This window comes from Panthera leo, chromosome C2 (assembly GCF_018350215.1).
Source record: "Panthera leo isolate Ple1 chromosome C2, P.leo_Ple1_pat1.1, whole genome shotgun sequence".
NCBI lineage: Eukaryota > Metazoa > Chordata > Mammalia > Carnivora > Felidae > Panthera > Panthera leo.
In genome coordinates, this window is record NC_056687.1 from 120656508 (window position 1) to 120678948 (window position 22441).

Consider the following 22441-nt stretch of genomic DNA (forward strand, 5'->3'; position numbering starts at 1 on the left):
ATATTTTTAAAAAAGAAATTACTATAATTTCTTAGCCATTTATGACTGTTAATGAAGACTATTAATGATAATGAATATCATCTGGCAAAAAAGATTCAATCTGCTATAGGAAAAAATTACACAGCATAGAAGGTGATACATTTTTTTATAGTGAGTTGATAAATTAAGAATTATTAACAGTATATTCTTGAATCTATTAGAAAAACAATTAGAGGCAATGTTTACTTTGTAATGAGAGTCTGGTACATGACTTGAGACCCAATTCACAGTGATGCTGCAAGTTGAATAAAACTTTAGTTTATATCCTTTATGAGTTTATATAAAATTTATTTTACATCAAATAGCTAAAAAAAAAAAAAAGCCCCATTAAATATATTAAGGTGTTATTAATACGGCAGCTTGGTATTACTTCTCCCAAAAATGTCACCCATCTTAAAAGCATGCTTAGCCCAAACGTATGCAAAGTTCATGTAAGCATTCAGTCATCAAGGCGCCCTCCCACACAATGCAGCAAAATCCTACCACAAAGGTGACCCAAGACTTTAGATTGAGCCCAAGGGCAGCTCTCTCCATCCCTCCTGTGCCCCCATACTGAAATTTCAAGGGCATCCTGACTCATTAATTGCACATAGAATTTCCTGAAAATGCCCTTCATGGGAAGCTGACAGGGAATGAATCCAGACTAAGGTCTTTTCATCACTCCATTTTTCTGCACAAGAACTGATCGTCAGCAAATTAAAGGGTTAATACATGCTTAGCTCATGAATGCATACTAAAAGCTACCATCCTCTCCAGTTGCCTTAAAAGAGCCTAAACAAATTAACCCTTTCTCCAGACAGCAGGCCTGAGTAAACCACAGGCTCCACAAATAAAAGTGGCTCATTATCACATTAACTCTCAAAGAGAGAGGAAAGGGGCAGGTGATAAGAATCTTGCTTAATATTTCATAAAATAGCCAGCCCTTGTTTCAGTTAACTTTCACCTGAGTTGCAGCATTCTGTCTATAAAGAATATGAGTGTGCTTGCTGAGAATTTTACTAGGGATGGGGTGGGGGGGAGGGGAGGGTGAGAACAGACTTAATTTGATGTCACTGGTACAGGAACTTTGACTTTTTCTTCTAAATTTTACACTAAGAACCAATGATACATGCTTCTGACCTACTTTCAAGATAAATAACAGCCACTATTAAGTAGCCACTACCTGATCAGCACTTGCCTGTATCTATTGAGCTCATTTACATAAAAGCCAGCTATACAAACCATAAAATCAAACATAAAATCTTTTTCTTTCCTACGTTTTTTCTTTGCTCTTCAATCTGTACAGACCTTTCAAAAAGCCACCCACCCACTAACGTACACAATGACCACTTTATCTTTTAGGAATTCTCCCTAAGTGGAATATATTATAATCATTTTGTACATGTAGAGTAGGATTGCTAAATGAAAAGGAAGATAAATATAGATATTCTAGAATGGATCTGTTCTAGTGCTATTAAAGCTTTTTACTTTTATTGGATAAATAGAATCCACAGAAACAAGGTTTATAAAACATTCGTAGGAGAGCAAGTTTAATCATTAACTAACAAGTCCAAATTTAGATGTCTTCTCTAATACGAATTATTTTCATTCATTCAGCTACAACTAGATTAATGTAACACAGTGGCTAAGAGCGGAGGCTCAATATAGATCTCAATTCTACCATTTCCTAGCTAATGTAACCTTGGGCAAAGTGATTTTAAAATATTGCTAAGCCTCATTTTCCTCATTTGTAAAATAGGTGTAACAACAGATTTGGCTAATGGGGTTGTCAGGATGAAATGAAATCATCTTTGAAAGTATATGCAATCTACCCTAATGGCTGTTTTAGTAAATGTTTGCCATTTGAATTGGTGAAAGCTCCAACAGTGGACGCTATAGCTACTTCAGCAAACTTCTCACTTTTAGATTTGGTTCAGGTACACTAAAAAAAGTTTAACACTATTAGTGAATACAAACATGTAAACAAAAAAGTACTGCTATAACTCCAATTTATTTTTCCAATGTAAACATACCATAAATATATGTAATTTAAGCCATTTTTTCCAAATCTAAGCCAAGAATTTAACACACCTGAAACAGAAAATACCTATTTAATTGCACTCATTTAAAAAAATTCTAGGAGTGCCTGGGTGGCTCAGTTGGTTAAGCAGCAGACTCTTGATTTTAGCTCAGGTCATGATCTCACAGTTCCTGGGATCAAGCCTGGCATCGGGCTCTGTGCTGACAGCATGGAGCCTGCTTGGGATAAGCAAAAAAAAAAATTTTTTGTCTCTACTATAGAGAGGGGAAAAAAAGCATGCTTATTTACTTTTCACCCCAGCCCCAAAAATCCAAACCTCTCCAAGAATCTTAATGATTTTACAAAATGGGAAACTGACAAAGAATTGGAAGCTATTTCAACTGACACTACTAGATAGGCTTCAAAACTATTATACATTAAAACTTTAATTTGAGGTATACCATGCAATAATTCTAAATATACATATAAGTACCTACTCCAACCACATATGGCATTCCTCTGTCCTCAATTTGACAGCAACATTAAATGCCCTTTCTTGACATACTTTGCTTGCTTTAAAATAACCACAGCTCAGTAAGCTGGGGTACATGCAGCAGCCACTTACTCATTCTAGTGTAACACAATCTTGTCCCTTCCCCTCTCGGAGAATCCTTGAGGGAAGAGAACTCAGATAACCCACTTCAGTAATACTAAGTAACTTTACACAATCGACAATGACTTTTGTGAGGTTATAAACATATATCCTATGTTTCTTTACATTTCCAAGACTATTCAAAGCTGTGTCCATGGTGGACTTTAACAAAGGCTTTCCTAATTTAATACTATTACATAAGAACGTAAAAGTGTCTGACAACACACATAGGTAGACTTTGTTTACATGTGAATGTGTTTTCAAAAAGTTGTGTAAATAAAATCCTATTTCAAAAGTGGTAAGAAGTTAGAGAGGCTGTGATTTATTAAAAACACGCTCATACATACAGACAAAAAAAATCCTCTGTAGTTAATCCTTTCACAGTGTAAGCTGCTCTTTGGGTTTGTTTTGGAAGTTTGCATGATCCTAAACAGTGTGCCTAAGTGAGCATGGCCATTGTAAGGCAACTTAATAAATTTAGAAAGAGAAAAATCACAGCTCTTTCTTACATGTAGGAAATAAAAGCTGTCTTAGGGCAATTTCCCATTCCTATTATTATACGTACCAACAGAAAGCATGCTTAAATGAAGAGATTTTATTATGGCCATAAAAACAATTGATTTCTAGGTTTTTATTTTCTTTTTAAAGAAAACTCATTAAATATATTTCACATTTTTGCCCTGTAACTGTTTTGCACTACCATTTTTCCCCCGAAGACGACTCAGGAGCAATAAACTTTCTTCTCCAATGAAAAGCACGAACAAAGTTCCGTAAATTAAAAAAAAAGTTTGGCACTAACGCATAATTTCTCCACGCCTGCGTTTATCTCCCCCTAGGATATTGACATACCGAATGCCATTCAACAGTCCATGAACACCAAGGCACTGGGTGGCTGAAGCTAATTAATACAAGTATGGCTGAGAGCCCATAAACACGAGGAACCTTAAACAAGGTCATGGAATTTTCGGACTAGAAGATCCAAAACTAGACAAACCCTCTGGGCTTCCAGAGAGAAAGAACAGAAGCCCCGAGAGGGAGACCAAGTCATTCAGGGGGTTAGTAGCAGAGGCGGGGGCTAAAACCCTAGGGTCTGGGTTCCCACATCGCTACCTAAATACGGAACCCCACAAAGGGAGGCCACGGCCAGAACCGCCGCCCCAGGTGCGGCGCTCGGAGGGCTGCTCGCCGGCTGCTCCCGCCCGCCAGCTCCACTCTCAGAGGCGGCGCCCGGCGGCCCGGGCGAGACAACGGACGCGGCGGGTACAGACGCTCGGCGCGTGAGGAAAGAGTGCCCCAAAGTGAGGCTGGGGAGAGGGCGAAGGGTGTGCAGGGCAGGGGCGCCCTGAAGTGGAGAAAGGGGCCTAGCTCTCACCCTTGTCGCACGCCAGCAAGAAAAGCTTCTCATTCAGGGTGTTCTCCTCCTTCACCTCCCGCACATCCTTCAGCGCCATCACTTCGTTCGGCGACGAAGAGGAGGATGGGGAGGAAGGTAGGGAGGAGGAGGAAGCGCCCGAGAGGTCCGTGCTCGGGTAGAGGGCCGCCATCATCGCGGCCCATGAAGGGGGCAGGCCAGGAGACGGAGGCGGGGCCCCCACCAGCCCCGACCCCGACCCCAGCCCCGCCCCAGGGCTGGAAAAGGGATGAGTCGTTCCCACAGCCGCCTCAGCGCGCGGCCCGTTGGCCCCAAAGGGCGTCGCCTCCCCTCGAAACCAGCACTCGCCCTCCACCGACAGCCCCAGATTGGTGGCGGCGCATGCGCGGCCCCGGGGCCAGCGCCCCCTCCCCAGCCTCCGGCGCCCGGGCCGAGCCGGTCCGCGCCCCTCCGGGGACGACAGAGTGGCGCGCGCCAGGGCGGCAGCCGAGCGCGGGGCCGTGCCAGGAGCCGCAGGGGCCGCGCTGGGGGCGGCCCGGCCCGGGAGGAGGATGAGAGATCTGTGGGAAAGGAGCTCCTAGAGCGATTCTGCGCACGTCGGGCTCCCGGGATGTGGGAACCGCCAGCCCAGCTGCGCCTGGAGATGTTCGCGACTCTCCTCACGTCATCTTCCGCTCCGCTATAGCGACGACAACGAGGCCGTTTCGATGGTAGGCGGGGCCTGTTGTGGGGGCGGGGTCTATTGCGTCCCGCCCCCCGTTCCTCGTCTGCCAGCTGCGGCCTCTGAAGGCTTCTAATTGCTAAGGAAAAGGCGAAGCCCCCAGTGCGTCCTCCCCACACCTGGGTTTCTGATTTGAGGTAATTTACCGTCTCCTGCTGCACATAAATACGCATGGGTATGGTTAATTGAGCCTCTGACGACTTAACGTTTAGTCGACCCCGCCTATGGAATTGTCTGAATATTTCGTGTTTGGGTCCTCTGCCTGGCCACGCCACCAGACTTGACCTTGTCTGTGTGTTTGGGCTAGCTATACTCATTTCTAGACTATTTTTTAACAACTTGCCTGTGATATAAAATTGGCATAACATTCCTGATGGTATACCTTTATTCACGTGTAATTCAAGTGTACCAACACGTAACCATTGGATAAGCATATTTTTAGGATCTCCTCTAATTACAGTCCTTCCAGAGGTTTGTCTTCACATTTATAAATTTGATTTTATAAATGTGTGTTGAGCAAAAGCTGACTGAAGCGCTAACTGAAATACTACGTACCTGAATAATTATCTTTAAAGCAAAGTTATTTAAAGCAGATTCGAGGCTGGGGGTGGGGGGCTGGCCTGGGTAGCTGTCTGTTAATCGTTGAGCGTCTGACTTCCGCTTAGGTCATGAGATCATGATCTCACTGTTGGTGGGTTTGAGCCCCAAGTCTGGCTTTGGGGTGACAGCGCCCAGCCTGCTTCGGATTCTATGTCTCCCTTTCTCTCTCTCTCTCTGTCCCTCCCCCACTCGTTCTACTCCCCGCCCCCCATCTCTCTCTCTCTCTCTCTCTGTCTCTCAAAGATAAACATTAAAAATTCTTCTTAAACTGCTTTGAAAAAGTAGATTTTTTCACCTTTAAAACTAGGGGGTAAAACTACAAATTATATCTCTCGAATAATTCTTATTGCTTCTCACAACAACTATACAAAAATCAAAAATGTGCCCTTGGTGCTTTAGGTTTTTAAAGCCAATACATAAATTTACTTCAGAATATCTTATATTTGAGGGAAGTACTTCCTATTCTATTCAGGTTGATTTGCTCTATATCTGTTCTTGTCAACACTACCAAATTTTCTAAATATAAATCTTTCTTACCATTCAAAGTCTTATTTAGATCTTCCCTAAGAGGCCCTAGGTAGATGACAAGATTGGCCACCTTTCCAAACATTGTCATGTGTTTACTCCAAAATGGCCGATTACCTATTGAATCATTTTAGCTTATCTCTATCACAAATCTCCCCCATTCTATACCGTTTCCAAGTTTGTATATTTGGTGGAATACCAAAATTTTTCAGTGTTAATTTGTGGCCACTGAACACAGAAATACATATGTGGGTTTATATATATGTGCTTACTTACACATTTTGTTTGTATATGTCGTTACAGTCTTCATAGTCTAGTAAAATTTTTACTCAGTAGCAGAACAACTCTAACCCTGATCCATCCAAAAGTTCCAGTGTTGGAGGGTAAAAATTCAGATGGTTCAAAAGTATAAAAAACATTTTAATCTGGTCTTTTCAAGCCTCTGGGTTTGTGATTTCTCATCCATAAGAACTCTCACAGCAGCTGGATTAGTTTCTTAGATTCAGAGGAATTCCACCCTATGTTCATAGATAATCCTAGGAGGCAAAGTATTCGAGGATTTTTCCTTTTTCAAAGTAAGCCAGTATTGCAAATGCATTCTGTTCCTTAGAAAACTTTTTGAATCATCTCAGATGCAGCATATTTTTCTCTCTTGCCTCACTGGTACATATTTTATGCAGCATAAATTGGAGTATTTTAACATCCCCTATATGATGAGTTTATTGTGCATTGGTGATAGTAAGATCAATAACAGAGTTATGGGGAACAATGGCATGTAAGATTCAGAAGCAACACATTACTTAAAGCAATTCACCAACCTGCAGGTACAAAAGAAGAGCCAACAACTTCAGTTGGAGAAGAGAAAAATCCAGATTCAGAGCTGGTCTTAAAAGTAGGACAGACCAGGGGCACCTGGGTGGCTCAGCCGGTTAAGCGTCCGACTTCGGCTCAGGTCATGATCTCATGGTCTGTGAGTTCGAGCCCCGAGTCGGGCTCTGTGCTGACAGCTCAGAGCCTGGAGCCTGCTTTAGATTCTGTGTCTCCCTCTCTCTCTGACCCTCCCCCATTCATGCTCTGTCTCTCTCTGTCTCAAGAATAAACATTAAAAAAAATTAAAAAAAAATTAAAAAGTAGGACAGATCCTATCTACGTCTCCAAACTCTGTGCCTCTCCCTCACTCTTCTTAGGCCATATTTACCTATTTCTTTTCCTTAAATGCCTACGACTTTTCCTGGCTCAGAGCCTTTGTATTTTGTTCCCTCTGCTGAACATGTATCACCTGTCTCCTCCTCATTCCTATTTCAGTCAATATCACATCCTCACAGAGACCATTCCTGAGCATCCAAACTAAAGTCTTCACCCCCATTCCCAAGTCAGTCTCTATCACATTACTATTTTATTTACCCTACTGCATTTTATCACTACCTAAAATTCCTATTTATTATCTCTCTCCACTCGGATGCAAGATTTATGAAGTCAGGAAACTGTCTATATTTTTCTCAGCTGAATCCCCATATTTCTAGCATTTTACCTGATTCATAACAAATGTATATTAATGAACTGGTTACCTCAAATTATTTCAGTACAAACTCAATTGTAGTAATAATGCAGTTTTCTTTACTAAAAAACTTCATATTAAAGAACCAGAAGGCAGTATGATTTGGTAAAAAAAAACAAAAACAAAAACAAAACAGAGAACCACCTTCATTCCCCCAAAAAAATCTAATACAAATTTTATTTTACTAATTAAAAAAAGTTATTTTCTTTTCTTGAAAATAAACTTATGATAGATTAATTTTCAAGATTGTATATTCTTTAAATGAAATAAACACTGACACATTTGTACATACACAGAATTTTTATTATTTTAGGAGAAAAAGAACACTCTAAAGTGCCAAATCTCATGTAAATCAAATAACTTAGTAAATATAATGGTGAAAAAAATCAAAAGGGAAAACATTAATTAATTTCTTAGAGCAAGAACATATCTTAATCTTCATGTAAGAAAACAATCACTAAAATATAAAAGGAAAGGAAATCTCTTTTGTAGAAGAATATATTTCAAAGTTCCACTTGTTGATTTCATTTAAAAAATTCTATTCTAAACACATGAGTAGTCTCACTCTTACCAACATGTATGGTTTTCAATGGTAGAAGAGGGATTTAGACTACTCATTCACACTGAGACAAAGTGACAGCATTTCTGTTGCAAAGCAGTATTGCTCACTTACACTAACAGTGGAAGATGGAGAAAATAGATTTCTGAATTCAATTTTTAGCAGCAGAATCTGTCTACTGATAAAAATTCACACAAAAATAGGTCTGAAGGTTAGTTGTTCCCAAGTAACACAAGCAGTAACCAAACACTGCCAATTTGTAGGAGGCTGTGGAAAAAACATTTGAAAATACTCTATGTTCAATATTAGCTTTGTGTTACTTTCTACTAAAGATATTCAGTGGGCATATTCTAAATTAGGGCTTCCTATAGATCAAAATTAACATGTGTAATATGAAGCTAACAGTATAGTGTCAACATGTCTTGAGATGTTCTAGCCAATTTTTTGCTATAAATACGTGGAAGAAGTCAGTTGGAAAATAACTGTATGCACATCCAAAATGAATATTTCTAAAAGAAATCTTCATGTACCAGATATCTACATAATGACAAGTGTTACACACATCGTGGGACTACAATAAACACTTAATGGTTGGCTGACTGACTAGTTTTATATACCATTTAAGAAAACCTGGGTAATTCAGATGCAAAAAATACATATGTACACAGAACTTTCTGTAATAACAATCTACCAACATATATGCTGCATGTCATAGTTAAAGTTCTATTACCAAACTAGCATATGTAGTATCTACAATTAAAATTAAGTTTTAAGTAAAAAGCTCCTGCTACTTCTACAAGAGAATGTACTTTGGGGTTTCTTCAAGAGTTAGTTCTCATATATAAAAAAGTTTAATGTTAATGAACAATACTTGTCACTTAAAAATTTGAGACCATATAGAAATTTACAGAAAAGTTAAGGTTCATATAGTTGGAGGAAAAAATAAAATAAACTGGATTATGACTTTGAATACATTTATGATCAAAATTAACACACACACACACGCACCCACACACAAATCAAAACACAGCAGGACCCGCAAAAAATTTTTGTATTGATCTTTTTGAACCATGAGAAACAATGAATTAGTCTTGCTTTTAATAAGACTTTCAGGAAATGAAAATAATTTAATTATGAAATATCGACTTGATAATGAACATATCAGTATCTACTGGTAAATTAACTGTGTTATCCAAAAAGGTTGACAGATTCTAACCAGTAGAAACAAGATATTTAATTCATTAATGAATTATACAACTATTTTAAGCATACAAATAATCTCTGGTTTTATACCCACTACATTTCAGAAATCTGTAAACTGTGAGGCATTCAATGTGTTTAATGTGGCAGAAAGTCATATTAAATGTTTCTCATTATTTTATTCTATTCAGTCCTTTTCCCATTAAGCATGCAAACACGGTCATAACCATCTTTGGTTTCACTTCTACGAGGTCATCAGGTAAGGCATATATCCGGGCACCAATCTTTCGAGCAACTGAAATGGCGTATCTTCAAACGACAAGAAAAATATCTTAGTATTTGTTATCTACTATGTTCTCACTTAATATATGTTAATAAAAGAATGAAATATTTTGATAAGATTAACTTTACAAGAATGTTAAGTTTGAAAGTCTTTAATCATATTCCCCATTTAAGTTGTACTTAAAAATGTTATAAAGACATAGTAACCTTATGTGTAAGGATTTAAGAAATTAAAGAGCCACTGTGTTAAACCATAAAAGGCAGGGCGCCTGGGTGGATCAGTTGGATCAGTGCCCAAATCTTGATTTCGACTCAGGTCACAATCCCAGGATCATGGGATTGAGCCCCAACATTAGGGTCCATGATGAGCGCAAAGCCTGCTTGGGATTCTCTCTCTCCCTTGGCCCCTGTCCCTCTACCCGCCCCCCTCTCTCAAACTAATAACTAACTAAATAAACAAACACACAAGCCAACCAACCAACCATAAAAGGCTTACTTAGCATTGTTTAGCTTGTCCTCTTCAGATAAGTCTTCTCTCTTGATCATTTCTTGACGAACTGCATTTGGTGCGATGGCATCTATTAAGTCTAGGACAGGTAAGCTTGTGCTGATAGATTTGTCCTAGAAAATAAAGAATTGATGAACATTCATAAACATCTTACTTTTAATTTTCATAAATGGCAGACCAGGTCATAACCATGTAACTGAGAGCAACATAAATTTTCTTGATACTGAACGTTCGGCTTTTCTGCAAACAGCACACATCATAAACCATTTAAAATATGCTTTTCCTTCGGTCTTTACAGAGCTTACATGTAGAGTTGTCACCATATCCAAATAAGGCTTGCAGATGTGACAGTTCCTAAAGTATGCTAACTACAGTATCCATTCTGCAAAAAATAAACAACTTTTGAAAGGGAATAGGAGATGAATTTTAAATTAATAGTTTTGCAAGTTCTAGTAATATATATGTCTTAGACCATGAATTCCTAAGTCTTCACTTAAAATTCAGAAACAAAACTGAAAATAGTCGTGGAAAGGAACTAACATTTACAAAGGCATTATTCTTGTTGCTTTACATGTTCAGCTTGTTTAATTCTCCTAACAGCCTGATAATAAAGAAATTATAATCTCTCTTAGAGAGGAATTAAATGTAGTTCACAGAGCTCAAGTGACTTGTTTACACAACCAGTAAGTACAAAACCAATAACCGAACCCATGACTGTCTGACTCTAATGCCCAAGATTCTCTCCATTTTTGAAGTTACCTCCAAGGTGAACTAAAAATGAACAACTGAATTCTAGTGGATAGATTACTGCAGTTCAAATCAGAAATCCTGGTCAATTGATTTTACCACTTACCAGTACTTGAAAAAAAAATTACTTGTTCTGTGTCTCAGCTTGAATAGTGGCCACTGTTGCTTGCTTACCCAGAATTTACTCATTCCTTACTACTTTCTCCATCCTAACAGAACCCACATCCATACCTCCCTCACATGGACATGTGCTTCAAGGAAAGCTGACCCAATCCACAGCTCCAAGGGTGATCCTGAATTAGTCTAGGCCATGCATTCTGGGGGTAGGGTAATAAACTTACTCTTTTTTATGTATAAAGCATAAAGTGTATAAACATACAGTAATATCTATGGCATTAAAATTTCATGGGGAGGAGTATTTAGGGAGAAAACGTCTAAAAAGACTCCTTAGATTAACAAAAACACTAGTCTGAACCAAATAGAGTAATCTCATCTTATTAGCACAGTGATTTAATTTGGGCCTAATTTAATTTAATGTGAGGCCCTTGCTATTTTCTGGAAGAGCTATGGAAAACCAGAAACCTTCCTCTTGGATGTGAATGAGAGGATGAAACCTTTGTCACAACCAGCAGTTATCCTATAACCAAGTGGAAAACCAGCTTTGGGTGAAATTGGCACTGTAAATGGCAAAGCAGAGATGGACAAAAACCTCAGTCCTACATGAAATTCTTCAAATACTGGCTCAACCAACCCTGAAATCTACGATACCTCTGGATTTCTGCTACTCTGTACCTTTCCTTTTGGTTTAAACCACTTTAAATTGGGTTTCTGTTACCTGAAGTCAAAAGCAAGCACCGTTGCTTGCTAGGTGTTTGCTAGGCAGCATCCTAATCGCCGCCAAGAGACTGTCACAGGATTCTTGGGACTATTAATATAAGTGAAATCATCTACTATAGTTCCTAGACAAATTAATAAATTTTTTGAAAAAAAACAATTTGAAGCCATGTGAAGAAGGCTACTTTTTTGGGCCCTGATCTATGAGCCACTACATTTATTAATTTTAGAAAAATTTATATTGTTTACTTTCAGGAATGTTCTGTTTTGTGAAACAGATTTTTTTTGGGGGGGAATAGAAGTAGAGGGGTAAAAATAATTAGGGTCCTTAAATCTATTTGATGCTGGTAATCTGGATCTGGTTTTTTTGGCATCTTCCTTATTTCTGAAAATTTTTCCTATTTTTGCCTCAATGTGTGGTCTGCAGGCCACCTACATGAAAACCACCTGACACGCTGTTAAAAGCACAAATTTATTCCTATACTCAAATTAATGAGTCAGGTTATCTGTGGATGGGGTTAGGAATCTACATTTTTAATACGATTTCTAGATGACTCTAATGTACACCATTATTCTTCCTAAAATTAAACTTAACATTTATGTCATTCTATAATAAATTTTAATTTTCTGTGTACTTCCTTTTCATATAATATTTCTATGATGATTCAAAAACAGACAATTGGTTTAACTGTGCTGTATTTTGATTAGTTATTTACATATGTGTGAGGTTTTTTGTAAGATTGGGGAAAATTATTTTGTTCTTTTGTTTTTTCAGCTTCATTGAAGTATAATTACCAAATAAAATTGTAAGACATTTAAAGTGTACATCCTGAATATTTGATATACCTATATGTTGTGAAAGGATTACTCCCATTAGTTAATTAACACATCAATCACCTACATATATGTGTGTGTGTGTGTGTGTGTGTGTATTTTTTTTTTGTAAAAACATTTAATTTCTATTCTAGCAAATTTCAATTATACTATATAGTGTTAACTATAGTCACCATGTAATACATAAGATCCTCAGACTTTACTCATAGCTGAAAGTATATAATATTTTGTGGTATTTTATTTTATTTTATTTTTTATTTTATTTTGTGGTATTTTAAACATTTCTTCACTTAGATGTAAGGAAACAATGTTTTCATCTATTTCCTTATGGGAAAAACTTTATTGAATTGAATGAAAGATTTAAGTTTCAAGGGTTATATTGGATCCCTTATCTTCCTATTTCCAAGAAAACAGGCCTATCTTTCAACTCTTCTGATCTGTGTATTATCAGTAAAAGACATTTTACTTTTGCAAAGGGGACAGGACCTATAGTAAAATCCTCAGTTTAGCATATACATTTTCATCATCTTTCCTTAAGTTATTATAAATAAATTACATAAGCAAAAATGTCTAGACTCTCAAAGACAGCCTAGAGTTTGGCTTGATTTTCAAGATAATGAATTGTATCTTAATGTGATACACATTACTATTAGAACATTGCATGTCATTGTTCTTTCTGTCATTATTGAAAATAGAAGTGCAAACACAGTGATGTGGCAGCCAGAGTTCTCGAAATAGCTCAACAGGAAACTCTCCACATATGATGCCCTTTATATATTGCCATACCAGTAGTGTAGTAAACCCTTTTACTGAGCCCTTAATATGTACCAGGTATTGTTGAGCTCTTTATATTCGTTAACTTATTTAGTCTGACACAAACTCAGAAGATAGGTATTATTAATATCTCCATTTTAAATATGGGGAAACTGAGGAATAGAGAAATTAATAACCTGCCCACAGTCACAAGGACACTGAATGGTGAGCCAGAAGTAAATTCAATTTTATTCATCAAGAGGTGTAGTCCAGCTGTTAGTATAAACTACTAAGGTTTTTACGAAACACATGCCCTCTCATGTTCTCCTTACTCCCCTGGTTTTTATAGTATTGCTGACACCCCACACAGTGATTCCTGTTTTCTTATTTGCTTTCTTTACTGAACAGTGAGCTCTTTGAGGGCATTATGTAGTCACAGTGACTAGCAAAGCACCTACTACAGGGTAAGCTTTGAATATTTATGAGATGAATGAGCAGTGTGTCACACAACTAATAAGTATCTGAGCTGAAGTCAAATCCAGGGTCATACAACTCTAAAGCCTGGCTTTCAACCTGCAGTTAGATCTGGAAATGAAATCCAGCTTTTCTGCTCAATAGTTGTATGACCGTGGGCAAGTTGTTTAACTTTTCTAAAGTTCTCCTTTTTGCTTATAGAATTATTGAGAGAATTAAAAGAAACTGTGTAAAGTGCTTAGCATGGTGACATAGAGCACTCAATGGTAATTATGATGATTGTTATGGCTGATATTCCACTTACTTATCTCTTTTATTTGTATTTTATTTTAATTCCAGTGTAGTTTGACACAGTGTTATATTAGTTTCAGGTGTGCAATATAGTGATTCAATAATTCCACATATTACTCAGTGTTCGTACACTTCCTTATCTTCCTGCTGAGGGAAAATTACTTTGCAACTGAAAAGGGTAAATTTGTCTTTTCTAAAATTTCTCAGTATAGCGCTGCCTTGATTATAATTAATAGATTCTTATGAGTACCATTTATGGTAGCCTTCAAATATAATGTCTTCTACAGTTGGAAAAAAAAAAAAAAAGCCTCCCCACCCCAACTATTTTTTAGCATTTGCTGCCACATTTCTTAACTACAGTCCCTTTAAAGGTTTTATTATTGAGCATCTACTAAATAAATGCCAAGCACATTTGCATTATGTTTCTGTTACCTCGGATCTAAGTACAACTCTCAAGTTTGCCTTTCTCTGTGAGTTCTCTCCCTTAAAGGATCTGTGTACTCACATTTTTCAACTATCTCTTCTATTCAACTGATCACCAAGTCTGTATTCCCAGTTTTAATATTTCCTTTCATCCAGCTTATTTCCTGAACATTACTTCAAATTCAACAAGCTTAAAATTGAACTCATCACCTTTTCCAGAAAGCAACTGTACCTCCTGACATTCCCATTTGTTAGTGTTATCTGTTTCTCAATTACCCAGGCCTAAAACATCAAGTTTTAACTCCTCTCTCTCCTGTGCTTCCTTAAATCAAGAAGCCAAATCCTACCTGTTCTTTTGCAATAGATAACAAATAGCAAATAACTATCTATTCTTAACATTCCCAGTGCCCACCCTCAACTCCAATCAGATTTTTATCATTTCACACCTGCTTCAGCTTCTTAGGCATTGTCCTAGCATTTACACCTTTCTTAGTCTAATCCATCCTGCCCACCACATTCAGAAGAGTATTTCTAAAAACAGTCACTTTTCTTACATTAGTCCTTATACCAGTACACTTTTATTAAGGCCAGACTCCCCCACAATCTTGACTCAGACTATATCCAGCACTACTCCCTTAGGAACCATCCTCTCCAGCCAAACTATTTCTCCTAACCTTTGAGTTGCCTTTGTTCAAGATGGACCTTCTTCTAGCTTGTTATGAAAATGCCAATTATGAAAATTTTGTTCTTCAAATAAATGGTGAACACTATGAGGGACAAATTAATTTCTTATATTCTGTATCTTTTTCTTTACCTATAAATGTTACTTAATAGTAAAAGCTTAATAAGTATTTGTTTCTAAATATTTTATTATTGTATTTGATTTAATTATATACATGCTTATTTTTCATCAACTAATGTACAATGTGTAAAATTTCATTACAACAACTTTGATAACTATCAATTAGAGAATTTTATACGTCCCCTTTCCTGTTTTACATTTTTAAGTTGTAATTTATGCCTAAAATATATAAAAACATATCATGGACTGAAAATTCTTGTGTTTTTTTTTTTAACAAGCAACAACAAAAACTCAAAGTCATTAGTTCCTTCCAAGATGGCAAAAAGAGAAACACACTTGAATTAGGACTCAGGTAACATCTCTGACTTATTCTAGTTGTCATGTTAAAATCCCTTTGGGGCTCACTATTTAGTAAAGATTGAATTTATCAATTTCTGAAATTTTTTCTGCTCTAAAATGTTAAGCATATAGAACAAAGCCAAAGAAAAAATTAAAGATGGATAGATAACTCTTAGGAGAGCTTAGGGTTTCATCTGTTTGCACTCTTAATCACTAAAAAAAAATTTGCTGATTTTTCACATATTTTTCACATAATAAAAGCACAAACACAAGGCTCACTGAATGAATGTATACAAGCAGACATGCTTAGTTGTAGCTAACATCACCTTGCATGCAAAAGCGAAACACAATGGAAATGCATGAAAATTAGTGGGTATATATGTACAGATTACGTTTTAAGTGCTTTATGAATCATCCACAAATGCTCAAAAGTGAGTGTTAAGTGCCATTATGAAGCCAGATGACAAGATATTTTTTTTCCTACCAGTTTTCTCAATTCCCACTTGAATCGGTTTGGCTGGCTCTGTTATGCCTTGGAAATGATGTCAATACAATTCTGAGACTGCTGCTAGGGAGCACAAAACATTATAGGTCCTATATAAACAATGGTTTTTTTATCTTTCTTTTTCATTTGACAATTGGGTTTTTTGGCTCTATTCTATTTTTTTAAGATTAGATGACCAGAGTTGATAATATTAATCTGCATTTATACTCAATAGGACAACCAGTCAAAAATATAAGAGTTCAAACTATACTTTTGCTTTACACATGCCAAATAACTAGCAGGCCTAAGTTCATAAATTGTGTTTCTGAGATATAATGTTAATGTAATTCTGAATCTAAACCAATGTAATTTCTAATAAAAATTCCTTCCTACACTTACTTTCTTACAAAAACAAAATTTTAAATAGCTTTTGATTACCTTGAAGCTGGAAATAGAAGTATGTTTTTTTGCACTTTTAAGCGTCTGATTGACCCATTTAATAATAATTTCATCATTTACTTTTTCACCTTCTCCAAGATCTGACAACACATTCAATGTATACCTATAACAGAAAAGATGTACATTTGACAGGGAAAGGGGAGAGAAAAGAGGTGAAATTTGCTCTCACATCATTTATATCAACATTTAAATATTTAAGAAACATTTTGGTTCTAATAAATATTTCTAATTTTACTCTGCTATTTGCACTTAGTCACATTCTAAAGTTACAAAGCTCAGTAATCAGAAACAAAAACTACCATATGGTATTTTTAAAAAAACAACCCCTAACAAAGCAGTTTTTAAGAGGAATTAATAAAAGTGATTAGTTTTAGAGACTGACCCACTTAAAAAAAATTTTTTTTTAATTTATTTATTTTTGAGAGAGAGAGAGAGAGAGAGAGAGAGAAACAGAGCTTAAGTGGGGCAGGGGCATGAAGAGAGAGAGGCACAGAAACCAAAGCAGGCTCCAAACTCTGAGCTGTCAGCACAGAGCCCAACGTGGGACTCGAACCCACAGACTGCAAAATCATGAACTGAGACGAAGTCACACACTTAACCGACTGAGCCACCCAGGCACCCCTAGATTGACCCACTTTTATTTCATTTTATTTATTAAAAAAAAAACTTTTTAATGTTTATTTTTGAGAGAGAGAGAAAGAGACAGAACATGATGGGGGGAGGGACAGAGAGAGAGGGAGACACAAAAACGGAAGCAGGCTTGAGGCTCTGAGCTGTCAGCACAGAGCCCGAGGTGGGGCTCGAGCCCACAAACCGTGAAATCATGACCTGAGCCACAGTTGCACATTTAACAGATGGAACCATACAGGCGCTCCTAGACTGAACCACTTTTAAACAAAATATATTATCAACAGTAAGTCATTTAAAAATATATTTTGCATTGTATATTTCTTGTTTGTTACTCTTTTTTAAAATGTTTATTTATTTTTGAGAGAAAGAGAGCATGCAAACATGCAGAGGGGGAGAGGGGTAGAAGGAGAGGTAGAGAGAGAATCCCAAGTGGGCTCCAGGCTGTTAGTACGGAGCCCAGTGCAGGGCTGGATCTCATGAACCAGGACATCATGACCTGAACCGAAATCAAGAGTCAGCTGCTTAACCGCCTGGGCCACCCACTTAATTGACTGAACCACCCAGGCCCCCCTGTTTTTTATTCTTCAAAAATAGATAAAACACTAGTTCATATGACTTGTTGAAGGAAAAAGTGTTGCTATAAACATATCAGCTTTTACCTTCTCATCAGCTGCCATACCAATGCCAGAGTAAGTGTTGCATTCCCTTCATTTAGGTCCTGCCCAGCAATGCCAACCAAGGAGAATTTAGCCTTATTCTTCCCAAGCTCCACTGCATAGTTACAGTTTTCGATCTACAAATAATAAGTAAAAGTTTTAGTATAAAAACGGGTTTTAAAACTATATCTCTTGAATATGCTAGCCTTGTTCAGTTATCTGAAAAATAATTATGAAGATATCTTTAGTTTATATGACAGAATATCATTTCATAATAACACTGAAATTAAGGAAATAATTATTATTCCCATTTTATAACTATTCCCATTTTATAGCTGAAGATATCAGAGCTCTGAGGAGTATGCATTTTTTTAAAATACAAGGAGACAATAATTTTCAATTCTTTCTTTTTCCTAGTAATCATACTATAGATTTAGTCTACGTAATAAGAAATGTATGCTATAGAAATGCACAGAATTAAAAAGAAATTGGATAGATTCCTAATTTGTAGAAAATAGCATCAAAGTCCTGATTATGTAACAGTGTGAACAGGAGGGAGAAAAACCAACATATTTGCCACTGATACCTGTTTCATCGGGAGAATTTTCTAGCAAATTATAATAATAATCACTTAGGTGTAAAATGTGTTTCAATGAAGGGCCGTCTGTTTTATAGTTAGTTTGACCAAAATTCTTAAGGGAAATGATGGGGAGAAGGGTGCTCAGGGTTACTAGAGGCCTAACATGTTGATTCGACCACAATGAAAGGGTACCTGGAAATGGATGTTACCATTAGGGAAAAGATGTGTTCTATTTTTTGGCAACAGTTGATTCCAAATTGGCAAAACCTCTAAGATCTGGAGAGGTACCAACTAGAGAAAGAGTAAGAAATGCAGCTTTCCTATGTTTATGGTACTACTAAAGACTCTTAAAATGGATCTGCTCTCTGAGGATGTAAATATAGAAAGTTAAGAGCACTGGGCCAAGAACCGAGCCTTGGAAATTCCAGAGGTGTCAGGCTAACACATGAAGAACCTGTGAGAGGTAAGAATAAACACAAAGAAAGCAAGAAAAAATTGGAGAGTGCAGTTTCATGGAGTTAAGGGGAGAAATGATTACCAAGCACTTCAAATGCTTTAGAAACATGAATCTTAGATCATTGGGAAAATGAGAAAAATTACACAATAGGATACAGGGTTCCAAGTGAAAAGAAATACTGAAGAAATAATGAAAAAAGACTATTTAAGTGGCACAACTTTATGAACTTTACAAATGAAGTAAAGTGATGTCTGCTGATGAATGCCCAAAGTCTATAAAATTAGACTCTGTGAGACTGTTAAAAACTGAGAACAAACTGAGGGTTGATGGGGGGTGGGAGGGAGGGGAGGGTGGGTGATGGGTATTGAGGAGGGCACCTTTTGGGATGAGCACTGGGTGTTGTATGGAAACCAATTTGACATAAATTTCATATATTAAAAAAATAATAATAAAATAAAAAAATAAAAGTAAAAAAAAATTAGACTCTGTGATACTTTGTTGGGTAGGTACTCCTTCATTTTTTAAACATTTTAAATTTATTACAGGTGTTATGTTTCATTCTATAAGTAGCTAGTATATGGTGAAAGGAAGAATTTTACATAATCACTTGTGACGTCGCATATTTAAAATTCCAGATAAAATGAGTAGTTTGTTTTCCTGTTATATTTTGCATCTGCTTACTCGTAAAGAAACTAGAAAAAGAACAAACATCATAGTTAATAGAAAGAATGAAAATAACCAATTTGACAATAAATTGTCATATTTATTATATTTCATATATTAAAAAAAAAGGATGAAAATAATAAATATCAGAACAGAAATAAATGATATAAGAGAATGAAAACAAAAGTAGAAAAGATCAAAGAAACCAAGAGTTGGTCTTTGAAAAGGTAAACACAATTGATAAACCTTAATCCAGACTCTTCAAAAGAGAGAGGAATCAAATAAATAAAGCCAGAAATCAAAGAGAAGTAATAACTGACACCACAGAAACACAAAGGATTGTAAGAGACAACTACATAAATCATATGCCAAAAAATTGAACAACCTAGAAAAAATGGATAAATTCCTAGAAATATACAATCTTATATAAACTGAATCAGGAAGAATTCTGAACAAATCAGTTAGTAGTAATAAAATTATATCAGTAATCAAAAATCCCCCAACAGGGGCGCCTGGGTGGCGCAGTCGGTTAAGCGTCCGACTTCAGCCAGGTCACGATCTCGCGGTCCGTGAGTTCGAGCCCCGCGTCAGGCTCTGGGCTGATGGCTCGGAGCCTGGAGCCTGTTTCTGATTCTGTGTCTCCCTCTCTCTCTGCCCCTCCCCTGTTCATGCTCTGTCTCTCTCTGTCCCAAAAATAAATAAAAAACGTTGAAAAAAATTTAAAAAAAAAAAAAATCCCCCAACAAACAAAAGTCCAGGACCAGATGGATTCACAGGTGAATTCTACCAAACATTTAAAGAAGAGTAATACCTATTTTTCCCAAACTATTCCAAAAAAAAAAAAAAAAAAAAAAAAAATACAGGAAATAACAAGTGTTGGTTAGGATGTGGAAAAATAGCAATGTTTGTACACAGTCGGTGGGAATGTAAATTGGTGCAGCCACTGTGGAAAATAAGTATGGAGGGTCTTCAAAATATTAAAAATATAAACACCATACAATCCAATAATTCCATTACTGGTATTTACACAAAGACAATGAAAACACCAATTCAAAAAGATCTATGCACTCTTATGTTTATTACAGTTATTATTTACAAAAGCCAAGATATGGAAGTGCCCATCAGTAGATGGTACAAAGAAGATGTGGTACCTATATACAATGGGATATTAGCCATAAAAAAGAATGAGATCTTGCCTTCTGCGACAATATGGACAGACCTAGAGGGTATTATGCTAAATGAAATAAGTCAGCCAGAGAAGACAAATATGACCTCACATATATTTAGACTCTAAAAAACAAGTGAGCAAAAACAAACAAAATAAATGCAAAAACAAAATAAATACAGAGAACTGGTGGTTGTACAGGGGAGGAGGGGGATGGATAAAAAGGGTTAAAGAGAGTAGGTAATACAGGCTTCCTGTTATGGAATGAACTGGTCACCGGGATGAAAGATACAGTATAGGGAATATAATTAATGGGACTATAATAGCATTGTATGGTGATAGATGGCAATTATACTTGTGGTGAGCATAGTATAGTTGTCCAATCATTATGTTGTACACCTAAAACTACTGTAACATTGTGTGTCAACTATACTTCAATTTAAAAAAAAAAAATTGCACCTGACATTTTGATTTTGAAACATTACATAAAATTAGTTAACAAAATTTTCTGAATTCTACTCACAAAAGAATTACAGGCAAATCAAATAACATGTTAACTGTAGGTGGTCCAATCCCTAGAAATACTGAAAAATATAAATATAAATCTCTTATAATTACACTACCCATTTACTTCACTATTATGATATAGTCCCTTTAACAAATAATTTAATTATAAAGTCTATACATACATAGTCATTCTAGAGATTTGAAGAATAGAAGTCCTTTTTGAATGTGTGTGTGTATTTTAAACAAATTTGATTCCTATGTATATATGCAATTTTGTATCCTGTTCATTTCCATGTCACTATTATTAAAACACTAAAAATACTACTACTTTTTAATGGTATATTTTACTTCATCATGTGGGTTTTCTAGTTTTTTTTTTCTCTATAAACATTGCTAAGATAAGCAATTTGGCATACAACTTCTGGTCTGACTGATTTTTTCATTAGAAAAGATAATAAGAAGTGAAACCATTAAGTCAAAGGACTTTTTTGGAGATAGCGATCAGTATTACCAAACTAGAAAAGTTATATAAATGTAATACTTTCTCTAATATTGGATGCAATGTAATCCAATTGTTTATTTGAATTGCATTTTTAAAAAAATGTTTATTTTTGAGAGAGACAGAGCATGAGCGGGGGAGGGGCAGAGAGAGAAGGAGACACAGAATCTGAAGCAGGCTCCAGGCTCTAAGCTGTCAGCACAGAGCCCAACTCCGGGCTCAAACCCACGAACCTACAGGACCATGACCTGAGCTGAAATCGGATGTTTAGACTGAGCTACCCAGGTGCCCATGAAATTGCATTTCTTTATTGCAGGTACAAAGTTTTCATAAGTGTATTATCCATCATTCTTTTTCTGTGAACTGTTCATTCACATTGTTCAAGTTCACATTTTGCTATTACAATTTTAGTAATAGCAATTGAGTTTCAGTAATTAATTTGTATGGACTACTTACATGTTAAGAATATTAACTACTTACCATAGTTGTTGCAAATAATTTACCAAGTTTATTGTTTTTAATTATGATGTTTATTTTTGCACAGATGTTTTAAATTTATATGTAATCTATTATATCAATTTTTTGTAGTTTTTTAAATCATTCCAAGAGTAATCATTTTTTTATTACATTTAATCCTTTAATTGTTTACCTTAATCCATTTGGAATTCATTCTGTTTGGTTAATGGTGAAGACCACTTTTTCCCCTAACAAAGTAGTTAACTAGTTGTTCTGGCATCATTTTTTGGGTGATCTTTCCTTTCCCTATTATCAAATTTAGCAAGAATCTTGTCATATATTAAGTTCTTATATTTTAGGTTTCTAGACTACT

At 36.3% G+C, this 22441-nt stretch overlaps 2 protein-coding genes and 1 long non-coding RNA gene across 9 annotated transcripts in view; 1 reads left to right on the plus strand and 2 right to left on the minus strand.

Moving 5' to 3' along the window:
* The window catches only part of TRPC1 (transient receptor potential cation channel subfamily C member 1), a 64721-nt gene extending 60107 nt beyond the window's left edge, over positions 1 to 4614 (minus strand). For 2 of the 6 annotated variants that reach the window (XM_042955165.1, XM_042955163.1), the window contains exon 1: positions 4063 to 4614. In XM_042955165.1, coding sequence (XP_042811099.1) covers positions 4063 to 4237 — 175 coding nt within the window. In that variant the 5' untranslated portion in view covers positions 4238 to 4614. The remainder of the gene's footprint in view (positions 1 to 4062) is intronic. The other 4 variants (XM_042955166.1, XM_042955164.1, XM_042955162.1 and 1 more) reach the window with 3 other exon arrangements.
* Positions 4543 to 22441, plus strand: part of LOC122229744 — a 29496-nt gene continuing 11597 nt past the window's right edge. The window contains exon 1 of the long non-coding RNA XR_006207125.1: positions 4543 to 4920. This is a non-coding gene — a long non-coding RNA (uncharacterized LOC122229744). The remainder of the gene's footprint in view (positions 4921 to 22441) is intronic.
* PLS1 (plastin 1) overlaps positions 9311 to 22441 on the minus strand; it is a 125189-nt gene continuing 112058 nt past the window's right edge. For both annotated transcript variants that reach the window (XM_042955168.1, XM_042955169.1), the window contains exons 13-16: positions 17745 to 17878; positions 16435 to 16558; positions 10004 to 10128; positions 9311 to 9534 (exon numbers count right to left, since the gene is read on the minus strand). In XM_042955168.1, coding sequence (XP_042811102.1) covers positions 9399 to 9534; positions 10004 to 10128; positions 16435 to 16558; positions 17745 to 17878 — 519 coding nt within the window. In that variant the 3' untranslated portion in view covers positions 9311 to 9398. The remainder of the gene's footprint in view (positions 9535 to 10003; positions 10129 to 16434; positions 16559 to 17744; positions 17879 to 22441) is intronic.